This window comes from Alternaria viburni, assembly GCF_023758015.1.
Source record: "Alternaria viburni strain BMP 2772 chromosome Unknown scaffold_3, whole genome shotgun sequence".
In the NCBI taxonomy this organism is placed as follows: Eukaryota; Fungi; Ascomycota; class Dothideomycetes; order Pleosporales; family Pleosporaceae; genus Alternaria; species Alternaria viburni.
Genome location: NW_026055772.1, coordinates 1,081,106 through 1,100,112, shown reverse-complemented (window position 1 = coordinate 1,100,112; position 19,007 = coordinate 1,081,106). Strand labels below are relative to the sequence as shown.

At 51.9% G+C, this 19,007-nt stretch overlaps 7 protein-coding genes across 7 annotated transcripts; 3 read left to right on the top strand and 4 right to left on the bottom strand.

Moving 5' to 3' along the window:
- Nucleotides 1-110: 110 nt before the first annotated feature.
- Nucleotides 111-1,894, top strand: DLD1 (D-lactate ferricytochrome c oxidoreductase; the record flags this gene model as incomplete). The annotated part of the gene is made up of 6 exons (XM_049350894.1): nt 111-234; nt 290-369; nt 424-906; nt 953-1,174; nt 1,225-1,750; nt 1,803-1,894. The coding sequence occupies 6 exons, from the start codon at nt 111-113 to the stop codon at nt 1,892-1,894; spliced, it is 1,527 nt and encodes a 508-aa protein (XP_049214733.1).
- Nucleotides 1,895-4,394: 2,500 nt separating this feature from the next.
- Nucleotides 4,395-5,293, top strand: J4E79_001989 (uncharacterized protein; the record flags this gene model as incomplete). The annotated part of the gene is made up of 2 exons (XM_049350893.1): nt 4,395-4,940; nt 5,021-5,293. 2 exons carry the CDS (start codon nt 4,395-4,397, stop codon nt 5,291-5,293), a joined length of 819 nt encoding a protein of 272 aa, XP_049214732.1.
- A 3,248-nt stretch (nt 5,294-8,541) lies between these two features.
- J4E79_001988 (uncharacterized protein) lies at nt 8,542-9,725 on the bottom strand (the record flags this gene model as incomplete). The annotated part of the gene is made up of 3 exons (XM_049350892.1): nt 8,542-8,693; nt 8,752-9,210; nt 9,269-9,725. The coding sequence occupies 3 exons, from the start codon at nt 9,723-9,725 to the stop codon at nt 8,542-8,544; spliced, it is 1,068 nt and encodes a 355-aa protein (XP_049214731.1).
- Nucleotides 9,726-10,270: 545 nt separating this feature from the next.
- On the bottom strand, nt 10,271-10,915 carry J4E79_001987 (uncharacterized protein; the record flags this gene model as incomplete). Its single annotated transcript, XM_049350891.1, has 2 exons — nt 10,271-10,291; nt 10,592-10,915. 2 exons carry the CDS (start codon nt 10,913-10,915, stop codon nt 10,271-10,273), a joined length of 345 nt encoding a protein of 114 aa, XP_049214730.1.
- A 491-nt stretch (nt 10,916-11,406) lies between these two features.
- J4E79_001986 (uncharacterized protein) lies at nt 11,407-13,562 on the bottom strand (the record flags this gene model as incomplete). The annotated part of the gene is made up of 3 exons (XM_049350890.1): nt 11,407-11,613; nt 11,665-13,370; nt 13,430-13,562. 3 exons carry the CDS (start codon nt 13,560-13,562, stop codon nt 11,407-11,409), a joined length of 2,046 nt encoding a protein of 681 aa, XP_049214729.1.
- A 2,284-nt stretch (nt 13,563-15,846) lies between these two features.
- DPH5 (diphthine synthase) lies at nt 15,847-16,813 on the bottom strand (the record flags this gene model as incomplete). Its single annotated transcript, XM_049350889.1, has 3 exons — nt 15,847-16,447; nt 16,495-16,619; nt 16,679-16,813. 3 exons carry the CDS (start codon nt 16,811-16,813, stop codon nt 15,847-15,849), a joined length of 861 nt encoding a protein of 286 aa, XP_049214728.1.
- An 824-nt stretch (nt 16,814-17,637) lies between these two features.
- Nucleotides 17,638-18,759, top strand: J4E79_001984 (uncharacterized protein; the record flags this gene model as incomplete). The annotated part of the gene is made up of 2 exons (XM_049350888.1): nt 17,638-18,705; nt 18,754-18,759. The coding sequence occupies 2 exons, from the start codon at nt 17,638-17,640 to the stop codon at nt 18,757-18,759; spliced, it is 1,074 nt and encodes a 357-aa protein (XP_049214727.1).
- Between the last annotated feature and the right edge of the window lie 248 nt (nt 18,760-19,007).

Here is a 19,007-nt window from a genome sequence, read left to right as displayed (position 1 = left end):
GCAAAAAGCTCAACCACATCTCCCATCCCACGCCCCATCCATTGACGCCTGTCATCCCCGCCGTACACTTCACGGCTTCTCTTGGTAGCGATTCTTCGGTAGTCTCCACCATGTTCCGCTCACTGGCACCCCGCGCCATGCAGAGGGCGACGCGGCCCGTCTCCCAAAAGACATTTTGCGCATCCAACATCTACTTCCAGAACCGGTTACGACGAGGCTATGCGTCGGAGGCTGGTAAGTCGCATTACTACGAGGCGTTGGAAGAGGTCGTGTGCTGATTGTTGGATAGAGGACAAGGACCTCGTCATCATCGGTGGTGGTGTCGCAGGCTATGTCGCAGCCATCAAGGCAGGACAGGCGGGCATGAAGGTTAGCGACGACAAACATGGCGGTTGCGCAGCTCAAAGGCTTACACGGCGATAGGTCACCTGTATCGAGAAGCGTGGCTCCCTCGGTGGAACCTGCTTGAACGTCGGCTGCATTCCCTCAAAATCGCTCCTGAACAACTCGCATCTCTACCACCAGATTCTCCACGACACAAAGGGTCGCGGTATCGAAGTCGGCGATGTCAAGCTCAACCTCCCCGCCATGATGAAGGCGAAGGACACCTCCGTCTCCGGCCTCACCAAGGGAATTGAGTTCCTTTTCAAGAAGAACAACGTCGAATACATCAAGGGCACTGGCGCATTCCAGGACGAGCACACCGTCGCTGTCAACCTGACCGAGGGTGGCGAGACCACCGTCCGCGGCAAGAACATCCTCATCGCCACTGGTTCCGAGGCTACACCCTTCCCTGGCTTGACCATCGACGAGCAGAAGGTCATCACAAGCACTGGCGCTATTGCGCTCCAGGAAGTGCCAAAGAAGATGACCGTCATTGGCGGTGGTATCATCGGACTTGAAATGGTAGGAAAACCCATCTGATTCGCATGGCATTTCTAACGAATTATAGGCCTCCGTATGGTCGCGTCTCGGCTCTGAGGTTACCGTTGTCGAGTTCTTGGGTCAAATCGGTGGCCCTGGCATGGACAACGAGATCGCCAAGCAGACACAGAAGATCCTCACAAAGCAGGGTCTGAAGTTCAAGCTCAACACCAAGGTTACCGCCGGTGAGGTTCACGACGCCGGCGTTAACGTCAGCGTTGAGGCCGCCAAGGGTGGAAAGGAGGAGACCGTACGTCCAGCGCATGCATTTGTGTTTAGAGAGAATGCTAACCATTACAGATCGACTGCGACGTCGTCCTTGTTGCCATCGGTCGCCGCCCATACACCTCCGGTCTTGGTCTGGACAACATCAACCTCGAGACCGACGACAGGGGCCGCTTGATCATCGACCAGGAGTACCGCACCAAGATTCCCCACATCCGCGCTATCGGAGACTGCACATTCGGACCTATGCTTGCCCACAAGGCTGAGGAGGAGGCTGTCGCCGCCATTGAATACATCCACAAGGGTCACGGCCACGTCAACTACGGTGCCATTCCCTCCGTCATGTACACCCACCCCGAAGTCGCTTGGGTGGGCCAGAACGAGCAGGAGCTCAAGGAGGCCGGTATCAAGTACAAGAACGGAACCTTCCCCTTCTCCGCCAACTCAAGAGCCAAGACCAACCTCGACTCTGAGGGTATGGTCAAGTTCCTGGCAGATGCCCAGACTGACCGGATATTGGGTATCCACATCATTGGTGCCAATGCCGGTGAGATGATTGCAGAGGGCACTCTTGCTCTCGAATACGGTGCCAGCTCAGAGGGTGAGTCGAATACACTATCTACCTTTGCAGAACAAAGCTAACAATGTCCCAGATGTTGCCCGCACATGTCACGCTCACCCCACTCTCGCTGAGGCGTTCAAGGAGGCTGCCATGGCCACCTACGACAAGGCTGTTCACTACTAGATTCCCCTTTTTTGGTCCGGCTTTCCCTTTCTGCATCAGCGACATGATGTTCGAGCTCTCAAGCGCGCGAGCAGGGAGTTGTGAATAGTATTTTGTAGAATATATCTGATGCGTCATGCTTGCCAATTGAGTTTTCGGGATTGATGTGCATGTGATGCCCGCGGGTGGAGCCGGCAAGGCTGAGGCATCCCTGCTAGTGGCGTTTTGTCGCGTGCACGTAACGCGTACCGCGATTTGAGATGCGGAAATCAATTACGCTCGCGTTTCCGCTTTCACGCATTCCTACCCCACACAAGACGACATGAGTAACGACGAGATTGAACACCGCTGCACTGTGCTACGACAGGAACTGAAGGTCTGGGAAAAGAAGTTCGCCGCCGAAAACAATGGTCGGAAGGCGGGACGCGATGATATCAAGGCCAATGCCGAGATCTGTACGTACAGAGCGACGCCAGTAGCGCTGGTGTCCTGCTAAACATGTGCAGCACAAATGTACAAGGAGTACAACAAGCTACGAGTACGATTATCCAGCAAAGCCGCGCCGCAGACCCCCTCGAAGCGCGCCCCAAGCCGAAAAGCGAGCCTCGATGTCGAACGCACACCAAAAGCCGCGCCCAAACCCAATCTTTCCACGCCGATGAAGAGGAAGAGGGAGGATGAAGATACACTAGAGAACGTCGATTACGCAGCCGAGCTGCTCTCCCCACAAGGACCTTCCGTCATAGGACCCACGCCTCAGCGCGATGGTATAGTGCTAGGTCTCTTCGACCAGCTCCCATTCGCGCAAGGCACCCCGAGCAAACCGAGGACCGTACTAGGAGACGTAGGACTGAATGTACCACAAACACCAAGTAGAAGACTACAAGATGCAGCAAGCGAGACGTCGCTGGAGTCGAGAGCACGGGGGGAGCGGACACCACTGTCGGCCGGGAAGCGATTCCTTCTGAATCAGTTCGTCACACCGAAAAAGAGGAGGTTAGACGAGCAGGGTACACCATCATCTACAACCAGAGGCCTAGCGACACCTGCATTCCTGAAGAGAGACAATGTCCTGAGCGCCATTGGCGAAGAGGAGGAGGAACCCATATCACGTCCTGCGCCATGGATGCGCCGCGGCCTTGGCCGCAGTCTGAGCTCTATGATACAAGCTATGAGGAAAGATGAGGAGGACCAACTTGACGAGGAGGCGGACATCATGCGCGAACTGGAAATGGAGGAAGAAGGCATCGCCGTACCCAAGAAGTCTAGAGCGCCGCAGATCTTGATCGAAGATAGCCAGGCGGCAATGCCCCTAGGCCCGGACCGAGGCCTTGAGTCTGATGAAGACAGCGAGGGAGAGCCAGAACTTGGTCGTGACGGCAAGCCGCGAAAGGCTTGGAAGAAGAAGGGCTTGAAGAGGCAGACACGGCGAGTGATAAGTAAGATGTGCTGTTTCCATCGAAAGAGCTACATGACTAACAACTTCTCAGTGCGTCCGAACGTCGTAAAGCCCAAACCAATACCAGCCGCACAGACACATGACGAATTAGACGAGGAGCAAGCAGCCGTCCCTGAGACACAAGTGCCAGCAGACATAGCAGACGAGTTTGGTTCTGATCTGGATGGAGACTCTGACTACGCGAGTGACGCTTCACATACCCCGAGGAGACGGAAGGTGCCAGCAAAGAAACCAGAGCAAGCAAAGGAGAAGCCGGCCAAAGAGGGCGTCCTGAAGACGGCGGCCCGAAAGATCAAGGCTACGGCAAATGCCAATTATCGGAGACTCAACATCAAGGGCAAGGCAGCGACTGGTGGAGGTGGAAAGGGAAAGTTTGGGCGAAGAAGATAAGCAAAAGGGACATGATTTGACGATATTCCGTCTGACGGTGGTGAGATGTGTTGGAACTACGGACCGGTCAGGCCATGGACATGTCTACATGCCCCGATACGGTACTCTGGGTAGAAGATTTTCACACAAGTAATCTCTACTGTAACACAAGGTAAGGCGTGGCGTGCTGACTACCCAATCGGTCATGCAAGGCAGACTCTAAAACGTGCAAGGAGGAATGTCAGCTGCAGTATCGCAAACAGAAGTAGACCAATACCAAAGCATACCAGTTGCCAATAGTGATATTCCCACGCTGGGACAATGTGACCAGCTAGGTCATCTGCACGGGTTGGTGCCTGGCACGCGTGGGATGTCAGGCTTATATCTTGAAAAATGTTCAGATCATGGTTATATCCCCAGGAACATGCTCAGCGTGTTTGACGACAAGTGAATACCATGGCATACATTCGCTATCGTACGTTTGAAGGGTATGACGCGCCGTGGCGGTCGGTGAGCACGCAGCCCACGCTAAGGCCAGCACCTCCGACGCCGACGGTCCCCCGACGTAAACCACCGAAGCTTCCACTCGCCGCAACAAACACCCCAACCCGACCACGCCATCAACCCGTTCAATCCCCGCGCTCACCCTCCCCATCATCTACGACGACCACCAAAAGCGAGACACCGCACACCATGGCCGAAAAGGAACTCTCCAGCGTGCTCCAGCAGCTCCACCAGACGCTCAAGTCGCACAACTACCAGCAATCAACCTCATTACTGAGCAAAGCCAAGATCGCCCTCCTCAACCTCAACGCCCTGATTCCACAAGAGAAGTCGCCACGGAAACACCTGCAGCTCGCGCGTGAGACGCTCGAACTCGGCGCCATCATCTCCATCCGCCTCAAAGACACCGAGTCCTTTACCCGCTACTTCCAGCAGCTGCAGCCCTTCTACTCGCTGCCAGAGTCCACACTACCCAAGGATGGCAGCCAATCGAGCAAGGTCACGGGACTGTACTTGTTGCTACTGCTGAGCGAGGGCGACTACGCGGGCTTCCACACGCTGCTCGAGACGCTCGAGGTGGCGGCCGCCCAGGCGAGCGCGAAGCTAGAGGCTGATCCGTTTATCCAGTATCCGATTCGTCTAGAGCAGGCGCTTATGGAGGGGAGCTACGATAAGGTGTGGGTTGAGACGAAGAGCGAGAGGGTGCCTGGCGAGGAGTTTGCGCTGTTTACTGAGGTACGTCATTATTGTAGTTACCACCAAACACACCATATACTTCATGATTTCAACCGGATTATTTGCTAACACATCTCTAGATCCTCATCGGAACCATCCGCAAGGAAATCGCTTCCTGCTCCGAGCGCGCATACCCCTCCATCCCCATCTCCGACGCTAAATCCCTCCTCTTCCTCGACTCGGAAGGCAGCGTCGTCAACTTTGCGAAGGAGAGCGGTTGGGTCGTCAAGGACGGCAGGATATACTTCCCTCAGCAGGAGGATGAGTATCTGAACAGGGATATTTTGGTTACGAGTGATCAGGTTATTGAGAATACGCTGGGGTATGCGAGGGAGTTGGAGACTATTGTCTAGGCAGTGCGAGGGGTGAGGACGAACAGAGCGGTGTACGATATGCATCAAGACACGTGGGGTATGGAAGTTGGAGGCTGGAGTGTACTGGTAGCAGGCTGTGTGCTTGATCGTAGCCATACGATGAAGAGCAAGAACAATGACAAAACAAGAGTAATGATCATCATCATCACCGCTACCACCACGATGTTCAGATCCGCCGTCTTCACAGCGCCCATTTGGGGGATCGATCAATATTTGGAATGCTATCGGAACACGTCCCAAAGCCACCACACATACACTGATCACGTATAGATTTGGGTATAACAAGGACTGTCCACAACTCTCTTCCCCATGAGGTTTTGAGGTAGATTCTTCAGCAGGGAACATGAACGCGCTGAGGAACTTTTGTGACTCCAACATCGCAAAATCTGTGTTGTTGTTTTTTTAAAAACCACCTAGGCGACCACAGTCATCTTTTCTTCGCCCAAATCTTTTGATATCGCGATATGTAGTTGTTTTGGTGTAGTGAAGAAGCAGTGCACTGCTGTTTATAGTTCCGTTCTCTGAGTATCACACCCATGGCCAGAACAACCACTTATTTTGGTTTTAAGCAACGGATGTACTGAAATGAAGGACGTGGAGTCTTTGCAAGTCCAGTGCGCGTTTATAATAGTTTCCCTGTCGCAGAGCCACCACCATACAACAAAAGCATTGATGTTTGAGACCGACAAACATGAACTGGGCGGCTATGGTGTTGTGGTTCCAACATGGACTCGTCCTTCCAAGATTCTTGGTAATTTTGGAGAAGAAGGAGAAGGCGGTCTCCACATAAGAGGGTTGAGTCCACTTTTTGGAGAAGAAAGATTTGGAAGGTTATATAGAAAGCAAGAAGGACCGGCGGAGGAGAGGGGTTCTATATGTAGATCGTACTCCTCGAGGAGGGACATGTTACTTTGCTGGAGGTATTTCGGGCAGGGAACTTTCTCGGTGATGGAGGAAGTGCTATGTCTTCTGCAGAAGACATGACATATATGGACACCTATTTTAAAGGGATTTCTAATAGAAGCTGGTTAACCTGGGAACCGCGAGGGTGGGGCATTTCCTGGACATCGATCGTTTTTGGAAGGGCTTCTTGGTTCATGAAGTGTCGCATGATGACTTTTGCAGTCGAAGCTACCTGCAGGTACAGTTTGACGATATGTTTTTGGGAAGAGGAGAGAGACCAGCACATTGAAGGCACCTAGGATGTCTTTTAGGAAATAGATGATGGAGGTGTGTTGGAATGTCAGAGAAGGACGAAGTGGTGTTTATATAGGCCGCTCCTCGCGAGCCTGCTCATATATCAGCTCTTGCACAGTTTTAGTGTTGAATTGTAGAATCGGGACGACCCAATTGCCATGTATGCGCTCGCGGCTAGTTTTGAGTTGCTGCTCTTCTCTCGAAGACATGGACATGGCTGCCCAGTCGTTTTTGGCACACCAGAACGCAGACATGATGCTAGACTCTGTGAGTTTCGGATTCTCGGGAGTGTCAAATGACTAGAAGATAATTCAGAGAAGAACCAGGTAAGAAGTTTTAACACATCGTTGTTCACTTCTCAGCTGGAACATGTTAAATCTGATTGGCTGTTTTGGAAAAAGAGAGGACAGAAAGCCATGTCCTTGTGCGTCTTGATTTTTGGTAAGTCTCGGAAAGTGTGTAGTATGAAGGAAAGAGGACAGTCGAAGAGGGTGGCTATTTATGTTCAACTGTTCTCCGTTTCGCGGCCGGCCAAAGAAGGCCACAGCCCCATCATGTATATGCTGCAAAGTTTCAATCTCTGCAGCCAGAAACATGCAATTAGCGACTCTGGATCTTGTTCCAAGTGCTTTTTCAACATACGTTCTAATTGAAGTTGTTTGGAAGCGAGAGATGTTGGCGGAAGAAACGAGGAAGAACACATCGTTGTCTTTGCGATGTCTTTTGATTCGCTTCTGGGTCGATCCATGAACTCTGGTATTGCTGTTTTGGAAACGAAGAGGACAGGAGCACATGGCTTTGTGCTGCTGGCTGTTTAGGTAAATATGGAAAGTGGTGTGGAATGGAAAGTAAAGAGAGAAGTCGAAGAAGAGGAGTATTTAAGCACTTCTTGCCAGGCTCGTGCAGGGACTCCGAGCTAAGAACAAACATGGGTGAAAGCATGACCCCGGAGCACACTTCTCATGATTATAGACTTGCTTAACTTTTGAGTAGTTCCACAGCGAGGATCTCATGTAACGCCACAACCAATCTTTCGAAGCCATGAACAGATACGGACTCGATTTTATTGCCGCAGGAACAATCTCTCCATGTCCCAGTCATGTATCTGTTTTAGAATTGAGTATACGAAGTAGATTGTGGATAGTCAAAACTAAGAAGAGGGAGAGGATGCTGGGTTGTGCGAACTACTGTTCTACTCATGGCAGATATCTTCCCTTCTTTTGAGAAGAACAACGAAACCAGCCACATGAGCCGGAAGGACGGTAGTTTTGGACACAACTTTTGGGGAAAGTTGTTGGAGAAGACAAGTAGAGGAACAAGAGTAGAAGCTGTTTTATAGTCCGTCGTGGTGACTGTGGAGTAGACAGGAGACCAGACATGACAATCTGGACCGCGTCTTTTTGGAAATATTTCATCGTTGCTTGATCTTTTAATTGGAGAAGTGAAAACAGTATTCTCATGCATTTGCAAAAGATACTTCTTTCTCACAACCATTTTCCGTTTCCTGGTGATCTTTTGGAACCCTGATGAAGCCCATTTGGAAAGCCGTTCGGTTGGTTTTGGGGTATAGAACTCGCACACCGAAGAAGAGCAGCACATGAAACGATCGTGTTTCGGGTTTTTATTTTCGTGCAGACTTCAACATGAAATAATGACACAATGGCTTGTAATCGCAGTACTCCAAACCCAGGAACATGTAAACTGAAGTTTGCCTTTGGAACCAGACATATACAAGTAGGGTTGGTTTTTTTTGAAAAGAAGGGGGAGAAAGGCCAGGCACATGTAAGATAGATTTTCACATTTTTGTATATTTGAAGGGGAAGTGTGCTTGAGGAGAGGAGAGAGCTGCCATGACCGAACATTTTATAGTCGAAGGTGTGAGGTCAGAGCCTTCAAAAACCGGTTCTGGACCGCCATGGATTTGCTTTGGTAGCCCTGGATGAGCAGAGCGTATACCGGGGGAAGACTTCCATCTCACATTGCTTGTAATTTGGTAGATTTTGCGCCTTCCACTCGTACGGTCAACGTCTTCAGTCAAACACAACGCCCATCCGTCCCTTCGCCTTGTGTGCGTTCATCAAGTCCACCATCTTCGGCACCTCCTCCAGTTTGAACGTCGTCATATGCGGGGTAATGTTGTGCTTCGCCGAGAACTCTACTGCTTCTCTCATATTGTAGCAAGCTACGCACCCGTTAGCATCTCCCCTCCATCATTCACACAAATGGAAAAGCAAACTTACTCCCATTACTCGACCCCTTAACCTGATACCTTCCCAACGCAATATCCAACCCATTAAACTCCAACGGCTGCTGCGGAATGCCCACCACCATGATAATCCCCTGCCCCGCCTTGACAATCGCGGGACAACCATCATAACTCTTTTTGCTCGCTGTAAAATTAACAGCTGCATGTACACCACCTTTTGTAAGCTCTACAATCTTCTTCTTCCAGTCCTTGTCGGCCATGGAGTTGAACGTGTAGTCCGCGCCGCAGATGCGCGCTTCTTCTATTGCGTCGTCGGTGATGTCGATGGCGATGACGTTGTGGCCCATGGCTTTGGCGTATTGGATGCCCATGTGGCCTAGGCCGCCGCATCCGATTACGGCGAGCCAGGACCCGGCCGGGAGTTGGCAGTCGGCGATGCCGTGGTAGGCTGTTACGCCTGCGCAGAAGAGGGGAGCTGAGGTCTTGGGGTCGACTGTTGGTGGAAAGTTAGCTTGTCGTTAGTGTCTTGATTATAAACATATATGACTGACGGTTCTCAGGGAGGATGATGGCTTCCCTAGCGTCTACGACTGCGTATTCGGCGAAATAGCCGTCGGCGCTGAACCCTTGGATTTTGGTCTCGCCTGTTGCGCACCATGCGTTGTGTACGTTCTTGCAGGCGTAGCACACGAAGCAGCAGTCGACTGCGCAGAGGAAGCCGACGGGGTCGCCTTCTTTGAATGTTCGGGCCAACTCTCCCGAGCCGGTTGATACTACTCTGCCTGTTCCTTCGTGGCCGATGGTGACTGGGTTCTTGCCCAGAATCAGACCTTGGTCGTTGGGCTCGAAGAGCATGGCATCGGTGTGGCAGAGGGATGCGCTGCCCATCTTGACCAGAATCTCATGTTCGCGCGGTGTCGGGATGGGTATTTCGTTGAGGTGGAGCTTGTTGTCCCGCGCATCGTACTGTTGCGCACGCATAGTCTTCTTCTCTGGCATTGAACCCATGATGGCGATGGATATCAGGTATGGAGGATATCCTGGGTATGCTTCGAGTGGGGTTGTGTGACGGGAGCGTGAGTGTCACCTGCGCGTCAATGCTAAAGGGGAAAGAGCGAAGGAAAACCAGACAATGGCGACGGAGAATAAATTAAGGAAAAAATTCCGACACGTCGTGTAGTGGAGCCATGTAGATATATCTACCGCGTGCAACGGTCGGGAATGGTCTACCGCTGCATGACAGTGGAGTGAGGGTGATCATTCCCGATAGTCGAGGTGATAATAACCCCGCGGCGCAATACAAACCCCGAGACGAGATGCAGCACGAACCAGGAATGTGAAGAAGAATCGTTGATGTATTAGTAGTATTATCTCGCTCGGGCGTAACAAATAAAAAATCTAAACTGGGTATACAAAAAAGGGTATATGCTAACGAGATCGTAGAGCGAAGCGCAAGGCTTTTGAGCAACAAAGGGAACAAGAAAACGCGTATCAAAGATTGCTTCCAGTGTAGGGCGCAAGGTGGAAGACAGCCCCGCACCTTCCCCCGTCACTCATGGCTCGGCAGGCCGGATCTAGACTCCGAGCTGCCTCCGAATCATGCGTGTGCCGGGGTGTGCACCGGCATTGCTTCCTTCCTGTCCCCAATCCGGTGGTATCGAGGTTGTATCTCTTTTTCTTTCGTAACAATGGGTATCTTTTGAAAATTGTTTGTGGCGGGCAGGTGCGTATCCAATTTTTCGAGGCGACGTCGTGGTCAGGCGCTGCGAGGATCGTGTCGCAGCAACCGCGCCTCTCCGCGAAGCCTTCAATGGTCATGTTTGGCCATTGTTGTGTAGGCGACGGGCAGTCGATAGAGTGCGTTAGACACGCACCCAAGGTAGGAAGCGAGCCCAGGTGGCCTTCTTCTTCTGCACGGGCGGCTTCTTCTCAAGATTGGCCATGTAGAGGGCGTAGCTTCGCTCCATCTTCTCAAAGGCCTCTGCCTTGGCCTTTTCGCAATCAAGCGGGTCGTGTTCCCAGTCGGGGTTGCTTTCTTGCGTGTGGTCGCCGCGGTAGCGCGGAGAAACCGATGGCCAACCGAAGTCTCTGACGAGGAGTTCTGTGGGCGGAGGTGGCATCTCGAGCTTTTCATCAATAACGGAAAGGTTCGTTACGCTGTAGGAGGAGGAAGAGGAGGAGGTGGATGAAAGCGACATGATGGCGGGTGGTGAGAGTGAAGTGCGGATTGCGACGCGTAGGTAGGTGGGCAGTTGAAGATGACGGCACGGGTGAGGTACGTGGACGACGCGAAAAAGAGGCCGAGAAGAGAGCGAATGTAGAATTATAGAGAGTGAAGGAAGATATTATGGGGGTGCTATGTCATGGCCCGCTGGCGATGGGTTGGGGTGCGTTGTCCAGAGGTGCAAAGGGCAGGAAAGCCTTGAAAGTTGCGCGGCTCAGCCTGGGAGATTGCCCAGTCAGTGCACCAGGGGCGGTTGGTAGCCGGCGCCACACATTCCTTCCAAGAGTACGGCATCCTCCAGCTAGCGACATTAGATCGATTTCCGGCTGTGGAACGATGCAAGCCATGACGTGCTAGCTGCTGATCGTCCCTGTGCGTTAGATTAGCGCGCCCATCTAGAACATGCATGCACGTTTCAGCGTCTGGTTTGCATTGCCATCTATCGCTACCACCCTCCATGCCACTCTACTTGCGTCGCAAAGTCAACGTCTTGTCCAGGTTGAAGGCCGCTGAGATCACCGCCAGATGGCTGAACGCCTGTGGTGTGTTGCCCAACTGCTCCCCCGAGCGCGCAATCTCCTCCGAGAAGATGTGCAAATGATTTCCGAAACTTAGCATGTTTTCGAAGATAGTTACCGCCTGTAACAGGTACTTCTCGTTGTACGCGCCAGCCTGTGATGTCAGTAAAAAGCAAAACTTTGTGTTGCAACGCAGACCGCTTACCCTTGTCAACGCCTCGACGAGCCAAAACGTGCACATGCTAAAAGCGCCTTCTTGCCCACCCACGCCATCGTCGCTCAGGGCGTGATTGTACCTGTACACCAAACCGGTACTCGTCAGCCCGCCCTTCTCAGGAGCCTTGAGTATGCGGTCGAGAGTCTTGAGGAAGCGCGGATCAGTCGGAGATATGAAGAAGACCAGAGGCGCAATCAAGACCGCCGAATCCAGGATATCATTCGACTCGTAGCTCTGGATGAAGCACTCCATGTCGGTGTTGTAGCCCTTCTCCATGACTTCCTCGTAGATCTCATCGCGGACCCTGTACCACTCGGCTCGATGCGGACATGGGAAGCTCCTCTTGTCTGCCAGGCGCAATGCCCGATCCAGGGCTACCCACAGCATCATCTTGCTGTACACAAAGTTCTGCTTCTTGCCGCGGACTTCCCAGATCGACATGTCGGGCTCTTTCCAGACAGTACATACGTAGTCCGCGATATGTCGGACAAGGAGCCACTGATCATATGAGATGGGACGCGAGAACCTATTCACGAGGTAGATGCCATCCATCAACTCCCCGTAAATGTCAAGCTGTACATGGAAAGCCGCGCCATTGCCGATCCGCACCGGTTGGCTAGCCCTGTATCCCTCCAAGTGGGGTAGTTCGAGCTCTGGAATGTCTGTGCCGCCCCAGATGGTCATCATGATTGGCAAAGCTCCTTGCCGCGCTTTGGCCTCTTTGACACGTTGGAAGATGTAGCTTATGTAGGCTTCAGCTTCATGGCTAATACCCATCCGGAGAAAGGTGTAGATGGTGAACGACGCATCGCGCACCCAGGAGTAGCGGTAGTCCCAGTTTCGCGATCCACCAAAGTCCTCGGGCAGAGAGAAAGTCGGTGCAGCAACGATTGCTCCGCTTGGCTCGAAGGTCAGCATCTTGAGAATCAGCAGACTCCGCGTAACCACCTCTTCCCATCGGCCTTTATACTTGCTCTGCTCTATCCACCTGGCCCAGTACATTTGGGTGTTGGTCTGTAGCTCTTGAACCTGTTCAGTCTCAATTACATCTGGGCTGTGATCTTCCGCGTCGCGCAGTATGAAGGATACGGCTTGACCTTCGTTCAAAGTGAAAGCGGCCGTGACACCGTCGCCCAGGTCTTGTGGCTCCGGTGACTTCTCAAAAACCACTCTTGGGCAAACGCCGTCGGGTTCATCCCCACAATCGATCGTTGCGTTGAGCTCCAGGGAGAGGTCTTTTGATTTGAAGGTGACACGTTGCAGGCAATGTCCTTGGCCAGTCTTGCCCATGTCGACAATCTCGGTCGTATGCTTGTCCTGCGCGTAGTTGAAAGCAGGGAAGACCTCGACGCACACGTCAACTTTGCCCCGCATACATTCTACCCGCCTGACTAGCCACTTCTTCAGATCGGGACGTTCTGGTACGCTTCCTGTATGGTTGCTCGCGAGTACGTTCGCATGATACTTTTCGTCCCAGTTCTTGTCATTCGGTCTTGGAAAGAAGTCCACGACGTTCATGACCCCCTCCTCCTTCAGGTAGCGTGTTTGGAGAATATTGCTCGCAGGTAGATACTGCTGTTTAGTCGTACATGTATCGTCGCCGGTGGGCCCTATGCTGAAGTGCCCGCCCTTTTCCTTGTCCAGAATGCGACAGAAGACAGACGGGGAGTCGAAGTAGGGCCAACACATGTAATCTGGAGTAGGCGTACAAAGTCAGTATGTGGGTAACATACGGTTCGCAGAATTTACATACCGATTCCTCCGTCTGTTGCGACCATGGCGCATGTTCTCATATTTCCAATCAGCCCATAGTCTTCTATGGGCATGTAGCCATTTGCCGAGCGTCTTGAGCTGGAGGTCTGCGGTCTTGATGCGACCCTCTTCATCTTTGGATTCTGCATGTTCTCTTCCTTGCGACTGTGTTGTCGATATAATTCAGTACCGCTATTTCTATCCAAAGGTAAAGGCGTGCGAGTGGAGGGCGTATTGATGACATCCTGAAGAAGCCGCTTACCGGGCGAGCCGGAATCTACTATGGCGTCGGTAGGTTTGGACATCGTCAGTGCGCTAGTCCTGAATGGTTGAATCTTTGTAAAGACTGCTGCAAGCGGAAGAATAGAAGCGGGCCGATCAGATTGTACAGATCATCGTGATGCTTTGTGGTTGCCTCGGCCAATGAATGACTGTGGTGTGACGTCAGACGCACTTACCTCTCAAGGGCTTGACCTCGCAACTTCTACCTCCACCCAGGCAAATGCCCAGGCAGCTACCAACTGCATCAATCTCGCACGTCACATCACGCAGTGTCCAAAAGATGTTCGTGGAGAGACACTTCTAAACCTCTATCCATGGATGTCGCTTAGTATTAGGCGAAGAGCTGCAGTAGCGCTGCGATCAACATTCTAGCCTACTAATACTATCCGAACTCTCCAACTATTATTTCGTCCCCCAAAATCTAGGCATCACACCTGAACAGGACACCACCGGTGCATTTCGACGGGCGACGTCTTGTACGATGTACTTATGGCTACATTCGTTCCGCAATCAGCATTGCAAGGGAACATAAATGAAAGATCACCACTGTCTGTTGTTGGAAAGGAGCAGATTTTCTGACCCAAAGATCTATTCTCTGACAGATAACATTTAAAATGCAGAAGTTGTGGGTGGTTCATCCCTATCTGGATCCACTAACGCAGTAAGGTACCAATAGACGGCAACCGAAGGACGGCCACTCAACCATATTGGTAATGTGCAGGGCGATATAAAAATACAGTACACTCGTCCAAAGACATCGCACCATCTACTATCTACCATCTACTATCTACTATCTACCATCTACTATCTACCATCTACTATCTACCATCTACTATCTACCATCTACTATCTACTATCTACTATCTACTATCTACTATCTACTATCTACCATCTACCATCTACTATCTACTATCTCAATATCCCCACGTCCCTAAAGATCGACTTCTCGACCCAACGCAATCAAAACCCCACCACTCCGAACCGCCGCAAAGACATCATGGATCCAAGCCAACCCTCCCCGGATGGCACTTGCCATTTCTTCCAACTCCCTGCTGAGCTCAGAAATATAGTCTACGAATACACTCTCACGAACCCGAGAGGTGTGGTATGTCGCGAAGAACCATCCAGCAAGTCCGGAATATTCCGCTTCTACGCGGTCCCTGTCATGGAAAAGAGACCTTCCAAAAAGGAACGCGAGCAAGATTGGTATGCAAAACAGCTCGACAACAGCCTCGAGACCGCCAGGGAGGTCAACCAGCTTAAACATGTTTGCCGGCAACTGAAGGAAGAGACGAAAAACATCGTTATATGCCGCAATGATATAGTGTTTCCATGCGGTCCACTTGACCTATTGAACTTCCTCGAAAAAGTTCCCATGACCCTGCATAGTTATCTCCGAGAGATGACCGTATGGGAACACCGTCCCCTCCTTGTACGAGAGTTCATTGCAGACAAATCTTGGCGTTTGATCGCTTGTATCTGCGAAGAATACTACGCCTTTACCATCCGGATGATCTGGCCTTCGCTTATGGAGAAGAAAAGTATACATACTTGCAGCTGTTGGATCATACGCAAGATCGTGGCACTTGCGGTTCATGCTCGTAAAGATAGGACTCTTATCAGTAGGATGAGCGATGTTGGATGGTGGCGGAACATACTATTAAGAACAACGACGCTCGCGCATGTAGACCCAAAAATAGTCATACAAGGAGACTGGAAGTGGTCTCGAAGTATCAAAATGTTCCCTTCGCACGAGCCATTTCCGGAGCATCGGTTCAGGCTCTGCTTAGCCCTTCACCCTTTACAAGAGCAGGAGTTGGAAAAGTGCATCGTAATGATGAAGAAAGTCTTCGAAGATGGGATATAGATGCAAGGACGATACCATGTCGAATACATGGAGAACTGGAACGACGGAAAAGAAACAGGATAACACATGTATACGACATGTGGTCAGCATTCGCGAGCGAACAGCGCAGTCATGGACAGAATGCAGGATCGAGTAGAGGCAACTATGGTTACGCACGCAATGCCCAGCTTCGTCTGTCAGTCTCAGTATGGCATATTGACATTGGATTTTGGTGATTCATCAGAACAAGAGCCGCATCTAAGCGATTTCGCGTGCTGCTACATGCCAACTCATTGCTTGCCCCCATAGTCTCTGTTCCAGACCTCCCTGAACTTCTCCTTGTCCACGGCGAACTCCTCGAGGAAATCCCTTTCAAGGTCGTGTGTCCGCCGACCCAGTAGCACCAGACTGTGCAGCGGCTTCCCCAGATCCGCCTCACACAGCTGTGCCAATGTTCCAGCAACAATCTTCTCATCCTCCGCACCAACGCGTGCAACACCCACAGCCAGACTCTCCTTGGTGTAAGCACCCTCCTGCTTGACATCCTCCTCAATCTCCAGCATCTGCTGCGCGCACTGCGCAACAGTCATGTACCGCGGCGGCTCGTAGATCTTGCGGCCGCGCGCCATGTTCTCCAGACTCTGCTCCTTGACCTTGATGTCGAGGAGGACGAGCGTGTGTAGGCCGATGGAGACGTTCTCCTTGATGCGGTCGTAGAAGGAAGCGGGCTTCCAGTTGTCAAGGAAGAAGACCATGGAGACTGTTTGCCCGAAGTTGTAGAGTTGCAGGCCGGTCGTGCCGATCGAGGTCAGGATGCTGGCGTTGGGGATGGAGCGGGTGGGGATAGAGAGTTCGCGGGCGCGAAGGACGAGGTCGGTGTGTGTGGTCGCTCTATTGGGTGTTAGATAGGCGTAGTATGTATTCGTAGAGGAACATACCCGAATGGATCGCCTACGACAAGGAATGCGACGTCGACTTTATCAGCATCTTTGAGGATATCGTCGCTGGACGACTCGACCATTTCGCGATCGGCTATGATGACTTCGCGGCCATAGAAAGCTTCCTACTGCCGTGATAATTAGTTTCCCAGTGCCTCACCCGTCAATCGCATCTTCGACTCACAAGCACATCCTTCTCCACCAGCAGCACCGCCGTGTACGCCTCGAGGTAGACGCGCTCCGCCTTCTTCACGATATCCAAGCCCTTGACAGTGATGTCCTTTTCGTCCGCCAAGCCGAGACCCACGAGATACAGCATGATGGGCAGTGGTGACGCGTGGGGTGAGAGTCGTGGTGGGGTTGGTCGCCAAATTGACAAAAAGTTAGGCGGGGCTGATGATTTGCATGTGGTAGGGCTGAGCGTGCCCGGGCCAACCCGTGCTGTCGCATCAGGCATCGCCTGAAATCGCGCTAGTAGACCGCAAACCGCGTTCCATCCCCGGACTCCATTCACAACCCTCGCCGCGCCCCACGCCTCTTGTGTTCGACTTTCTGTTTTGTATAGCTGTAAGAAGTTGGCGACGCGCTTTGTATGATTATAGGAGCCTTTGGGCGACGGAGTAAGACACCATGTCGGACAAGGATAAGATGGCCAAGTACCGGACGGAGATCCAACAGGTTAGTCAATTGCATCTTCTTCTTGTGGTCTTCTCATGATTTTTCTTTAACATTTTAAACAAGAAAGAGATGGAATTTTGAAAGTTTCGGTTAAAATACGCTGCCTATGGCATCATCGACCTTCACATCCTTCCCTGTACATGCAGGACGCTGTTACGCGCGCCTACCCAAGCATCAGCACAATTTCACCTTTCGATCAAGTCGTTTGAAGACCCTGGAAATTCCTTCCTACATCACGCCAACGTTCATACATTGTATATGGGTTATGGCTCTTTTCCATTCGCAGTCACGTTATAGACGGACAGCCAGCCTGGCCCCAACTCTACTTCACCTACGATCATCTCATCTCCCACCCATCCCGTCTTGCAAAGATCCAAGCGAGCTCCCAAAAAAGCTCACCCACAAGATGCCCCCAGCACTTGTGCCACCCTCACATTTCCTTGACTCACACACTTCCCCCCAACCATGTCGCGAGAGGCCACCACCATGGCCTCTTCTACATCCTCCCCTACACTTTCTTCGCCCCCAATGTCTCGGCCCGGATCTCCAGAAGCTCTGCTCTCATTAGACCCTGACCTCGACGTTGGCCTGAATCTAACGATCCCACAGATGATGTTCGTCTCCGGCGAAACCGGCGAACCCTCCCCCGAAACAACCACGCTGATCGAATCAATCGTCCAAGACCAAGTCCAGCACATGCTACGAGAATGCACAGCCCTAGCCACACGCCGCGGCAGCAAATCCATATCCACAGACGACCTCTTCATGCTAATCCGGCACGACCGCGCCAAAATCTCGCGCCTTCGTCACTTCCTGCAATGGAAAGACGTGCGACGCTCCGTCAAAGACTCAGACGATAAAGGCGGCGATGGCGGCGCAGACGTCGGAGCCGGAGATGCAGACATAGCCGCCGGCGTGGTAGGAGCAGGTGGTCCCGGCGCCGCCCCCGTCGACGCCTCGAAGAAAGCCAAGCGCGCCAAAGTCGATCTAGTCTGGGACGTGCATTCCTTCTTCACTGAGTTCCCACCGCAAAAAGACGATGTCGAAGACGAGGAAGAAGAGGAAATGAATTACGCTACCCTCCAACGCCTCAAAAACGCAGACGAACGTACCAAGGACATGACGAGGGAGGAATATGTCCATTGGTCTGACTGCCGCCAAGCATCCTTCACATACCGCAAAGGCAAGCGATTCAAAGAATGGGCTGGGTTCGGTCTCATTACTGATTCCAAGCCTTCTGACGATATCATCGATATCCTCGGTTTCTTGACGTTTGAGATTGTGCAGACGCTTACGGAGGAGGCGCTCAAGGTCAAGGATGCGGAAGATCTCTATAAGAAGAATCATGGTGGTGAGCAGAATCGGCTTAAGAGGAAGAGAGAGCGTGGTTTGTTTGATCCGCCGGAGGAGGCGAGGGAGCCAGTCCAGCCGAGTCATGTGCAGGAGGGTTACAGGCGGCTGCAGAGGGGGAACAACAAGGCGAAGGCTATGCTCAACTTTACGAGGAACGTGCATAGGGCTGCACTCAAGTTGGTGAGTAACAACATGCGATGGGTGAGAACATGTACTGATGAAACCTAGATCTAAAGGCATACTCATGCGACCAAGGTTGGCTCAGCACGAAGTGTTTGGATAGGCGCTTTGGTTATTTGATACCCTAAGCAGGTAACAGGGTGTATGGCGTCCGTGTCATGGGGATTGGGTAATCCGGGGTACTTTCAGGAATGCGAACGAGAGCCATTCAAGCAAGCATCACGCAATCATATCCACAGACAATGCATGAAAGCAGACCAACTCCAAGTTTGACTACTGGTTTCTAATTCCGATGCGCATAT